We start from the raw sequence: 4,518 nt of genomic DNA, 5'->3' as shown, positions 1-4,518 counted from the left end.
TTAGAGCAAGAATTTTCTTCAAATGCAAAAGTCGCAAGTACAACACCTAGCACTGTATTAAGTTCAGGAATGATAAAAATTTAAGTATATAATCCTCTATTCCAACACGAAAGACATGATTTTTGCCAACCATCGAATAAGCTCAGTTCTATCCTTGTTCGTCATAAATTCATGCAGGAAAACAGAAAGGTCATTGTTTACCCCCCTTGCTTTCAAGAAGTCAAGAAGTGCACTCTGAAGCTTCTTATCCAAGTCCCTGACACATAAAACAAAACAGTCACTGATAAATCCAACATTGCAGAACTTATGCCTGATCAGAAAGAAGCCGTGAGAAGATAAAAGTAAAAAGGACTCTAGAGAAACCCACTGAAATGGAAAATCATACTGTAAAAAAGAAAAGTTTCGAATACTGATCCAATATATTCTTAGTATTTCATACTATTACTGAGAAAATAGATATGTTGCCACCTGTCAATATGATAATCCAAAAATTTCAGTGAAGTTAAATTTGGGTTGGAAGGAACAAAAGCTTCTTAAATTCCAGAGTAACATTCAATTGACCAAAGAAATTCTGCTGAAATACCATAACAAGAAAAAATCAGCAGTTCAGCTTTTCCATGGCCATAAACAAAATAAATCAAACTAAATCACGTCTTGGTCCCAGAATAAAGGAAGAAGGCTATAAAAAATTCGTTGACATATATGATAATACATGACCATGTAACAAACTTGGAAGAGAAAGACCTTCATACCAAAAATTAGGTCCCATGTAAGGCCACTTTAAAGAGCCATCACGCCTATAGATATAAACTTTCTGAATCTCGATATGATCCGGCCATGAAGAGCAGACAAACTCCAGATCACATTCTCCCCCCTTGGATATGTCAACTAGCAAGCTTATGTGAAGGCGCACATCTTCTGCAGTACCATCATCACCAGATTTTGGAACTACAACAGACCCGTCAAACATAGTTGCCTCAATTTTAATTGTTTCATTCTCTCCAAATTTTCCCCTCAGGGTGATCCACTGCTCACTAGGTCGATCCTCCACTACAAATGCATTGAACTCCATAGCAGACTGAAAAATTCACAAAGAATGTAGTCCCAAAAAGGAAGATTGAGGAAGACAGAAAGGTTCATATCTAAGCTTTCATTGAATGTGAAGTTGAAATGAAGAGTTTTGTGGATGAACACTTGTACGTAGATAGCATTTTAGGCAGGTAACTAGTGGAATTAGATTGATAATTCTAAAGCGAAAATTAACTAGAGATAGTGAAGATGTACTTTGCTCATGTACAAGTACGCTCATTTATGCAAGGGTCTCGAAAAAATAGTCATTTAGTTCAAATAGATCAATCAAAAGCTCCCACATTCATTCACAAACTGCAAACCTAATTCAAAGGGTATATACTTCTTAAATAGATCATGACAAGCACAATCATACCAAATCCAAACTTCCAAACAAAACCATTGGGATTCTTGGGAAGATGTCAAGAGATTAAAACTAGTTGAATTTATAGTCTATTCTCGGTTGCTCACAAAAGGTTTAACCACAGCATAAGCAAGTTCAAGAATTCATTTTGTTTCTTCAACTATTCCTTCTTCTATTGAGTCATTGACAACCGCATGGAGGATCAATTTCTAGTTTTTGTGACTTCTCAAACAAATGTTTCCAATTAACCCACCGAACATATATATTACGCATAACGATTGCACTATTAAAAGTTCCTTCATTTTACAATGAAAACAGCAAAGGGTTTACATATATGTCAAAATCAACTCGTGCATTAAGTAACCCAGTTACTAGATTGAAAAGATAGAAACACAGGGTTTTCAAACACAGAATCTTCTTAACGAACATATACATACAGTTTCTCGGTTTCTTTTTCCGTAACTGCCTTCGCTAATTCAATATTCAAGAAATGCAACATTTAAATCACTCGCAATCATTGTATTTACTACAATTCCTTCACAGCCCCTTTGTTTGATCCTATATAAGCATAGGATTGGACTATATAACCAAGCAGACCAAATATCAGGTGTTAATTGGTAGAAAGTTTTCTGCCCGGATTAAATATTCAACAAATCCCACAAAGTGATAAAGTATGGGATATACAATACCACGGCGAGGTATGGTATTTCTGACAGGATTACATAACATTCACTTTCGTTTGTTTTTTTTGTTTTTTGATCCGCCACTTTCTTTTGTTGATAAGTAAAAGATTATATTACAAAAAAACGCATCAAGGGAATGTCGCCATACACAAAAAAGGCCACAAGACAAAAATGCACTATACACTCCCATTCCACTGGAAAAGCTCAAGCCAATCTAAAAATTGGTCAAGCGACGCATTACAATCTCTCTTGTTCCCACTATACAAGCTATCCAACAAAAAAAAATTGATTTTAAACAAAGGCTTCTCGACCCCTTCCAAGCATTTCGAATTTCTTTCAAGCCAAATAACCCACATCAAACAAAGAGAGAGCATTCACTATTTAGTCTCGTTAAACAAACTGCCCCTCGTTTTACAAGCAAAAAGCAAATGGGTATCCAAGAATCGAAATTAACCGGTGCTCAAAGAAATCCGACAACTGGAAAACCAGTAGAGAATCATCGGGTCTTAAAAAACACCCAATTTCCAACAAAACAAAACAAAACAAAAAAAGCAAATAGATAGTAATACTTAGAAAATGGAGGGAGATTAGTTACCTGGTGGGGAGGGGCGTAGTCGGATTGGTACTGAATTTCGTTGCGAAGAATCCTCAAGATGTTTGATTCGAAGGGTGATTTCCGGAGTGCTGCAGTCGACAAATGGGTGGTGGTCTGGGTTTGGGTGAGAAAATAGGGAATGGGTCTGTACGGTTGCCGAGAAAATTGTTGATTTGGGTGGAGAAGATGCAGTTTTAGAGTTCTGAAAGGGGAGAGAAGTGATCTCCGAGACGCTTGCACAAGCCCAGCCATCACTGTAACTCCCCTGGGATGAGAAGTTGTGGAGGGTTCAACGAGGGTTTTTTGAGGTTTTGTTAAGGTTTAAATTAAGGAAATTGATTTTTGCGGGCAACTTTGCAGTGAGCCTGCATATATTTTTGGAATACCAAAATCTGTGTCCGCAAGTGAAATGAAATGCAATTGACACCTTTCATATATTTTCATGCACATGAACAAAATTTATTTTCCGTAATTACTCATCTCTCTTTCCAAATCTTCCGAGATAGAGTAAATTAGATTTACAATTGGTAAAAAAAAACAGTGTCCATTAATACACAACCGGACTAAATTTTGTTAAGTTTGAGCTCGTATTTATTTGCTAAAGGCTGGTTTGGGTGAGTATTGGGCTAGCCAATCTAAACCAGTGTGGTAAAATAATTTAGCCTGATGGGCTTGGCCCAAGTCTTTTTTGTTTCAGCTTTATCTTACATTTGTACAAACCAATTAGCTAATATGGCCCAATTTTCCTCTTCATTTCCCCTAGCCCCCCAATTGGTTTTTTCCTTCTTGTTTTTTTTTTTTTTTTCAAAAACTGCCTTCCATAACTTTTGAAAATGTAAAAGAAACTTTTTCGTTCCCTGTTTCTTATTGAGCAGATATGATTTTCCAAAATACAATAAAATTTGTTCTAGAAATTCTAAAAACAATACGTACTCTTTTTAACCGTTGGGCTAACCACAGCTCACTTGACAATGGTTGATGCACACCATAAGAGTCGATTGTCTATGTACTTATCACAAGTATTAATGCACTTGCATTTCTTAGATAACAATGCACTTTTTGCACATTAACCATTGAGTAGACTGGTTAACAATTTCCTTTGAACGAAGATATCAAATCTCTTCTATTCGTGTATGTACATGTCTCCAAACAGAGCATTATAGTCCTTTATTCTTTTCTCTGGCTCTTACTACCCAAGTGTTATTTTGTTCTAGGACCCGGCTTTTGTGCAGTACAACTGCAACGAGATCTCTATTGTTACATCTCACCTGTTCATCTTTTCATTCAACGGTTCGGATTTTAAAAAAGACTCTTCCATGAAGAATAGTTTCTTCCTGGGAAGAGTCTTTTTAAAATCTGGAGTTTCTTCCTGAAAATAGAGTCTTTTTAAAAAGACTTTTTATACGGACAAGATCACACAAACGACTCTCTGCAGTCTAACGCAAGACTCTAGAGAAACCAGATTGATCTTGTTCTATCGCCTAAAAATGAACATTACCCACTCTCAGTATCAATATGACGCCCACACCGGGTCACATTTCAATCTGCATCCATTTACATTTATTTTGTATGGCTTGCTTTTTTACCCATTTTTTTTGAAAAGATATAATTAAATTTGATATCTGTAGTGTTTGATGAAACAATAGAATTCTTGATCTAAAAATATAGACTAAATTTCCGAACCAAAACATGACTCAGAAAATGGATAAAAAAAAATTACGTCCTGCGAGAAACGATTCTGATCAGTGTCACCAAAGTAAGAGATGTTGAGAGCTCTAGATAAAGTGGTTAATGTTTAACCGGTTCTC

At 36.1% G+C, this 4,518-nt stretch overlaps 1 protein-coding gene across 1 annotated transcript; it reads right to left on the bottom strand.

Annotated features, from left to right (window-relative positions):
- On the bottom strand, nucleotides 1–3,103 carry LOC131317770 (uncharacterized protein At2g39795, mitochondrial-like). Its single transcript, XM_058347388.1, has 3 exons — nucleotides 2,711–3,103; nucleotides 753–1,078; nucleotides 1–256 (listed from the first exon to the last, which is right to left on the bottom strand). The coding sequence occupies exons 1-3, from the start codon at nucleotides 2,960–2,962 to the stop codon at nucleotides 97–99; spliced, it is 738 nt and encodes a 245-aa protein (XP_058203371.1). The 5' UTR covers nucleotides 2,963–3,103; the 3' UTR covers nucleotides 1–96.
- Between the last annotated feature and the right edge of the window lie 1,415 nt (nucleotides 3,104–4,518).

The sequence above is a fragment of the Rhododendron vialii genome, chromosome 2a (assembly GCF_030253575.1).
Source record: "Rhododendron vialii isolate Sample 1 chromosome 2a, ASM3025357v1".
Taxonomy (NCBI): domain Eukaryota; kingdom Viridiplantae; phylum Streptophyta; class Magnoliopsida; order Ericales; family Ericaceae; genus Rhododendron; species Rhododendron vialii.
This window is presented reverse-complemented; position numbering and strand designations above follow the sequence as displayed.

Coding starts and splice junctions, on each gene's coding strand:
- LOC131317770 (XM_058347388.1), bottom strand. CDS start 2,962: ATGGCTGGGCTTGTGCAAGCGTCTCGGAGATCACTTCTCTCCCCTTTC. Junction 1,079..2,710: donor ACTACGCCCCTCCCCACCAG/GTAACTAATCTC, acceptor TGAATTTTTCAG/TCTGCTATGGAGTTCAATGC. Junction 257..752: donor TACATGGGACCTAATTTTTG/GTATGAAGGTCT, acceptor TTTATGTGTCAG/GGACTTGGATAAGAAGCTTC.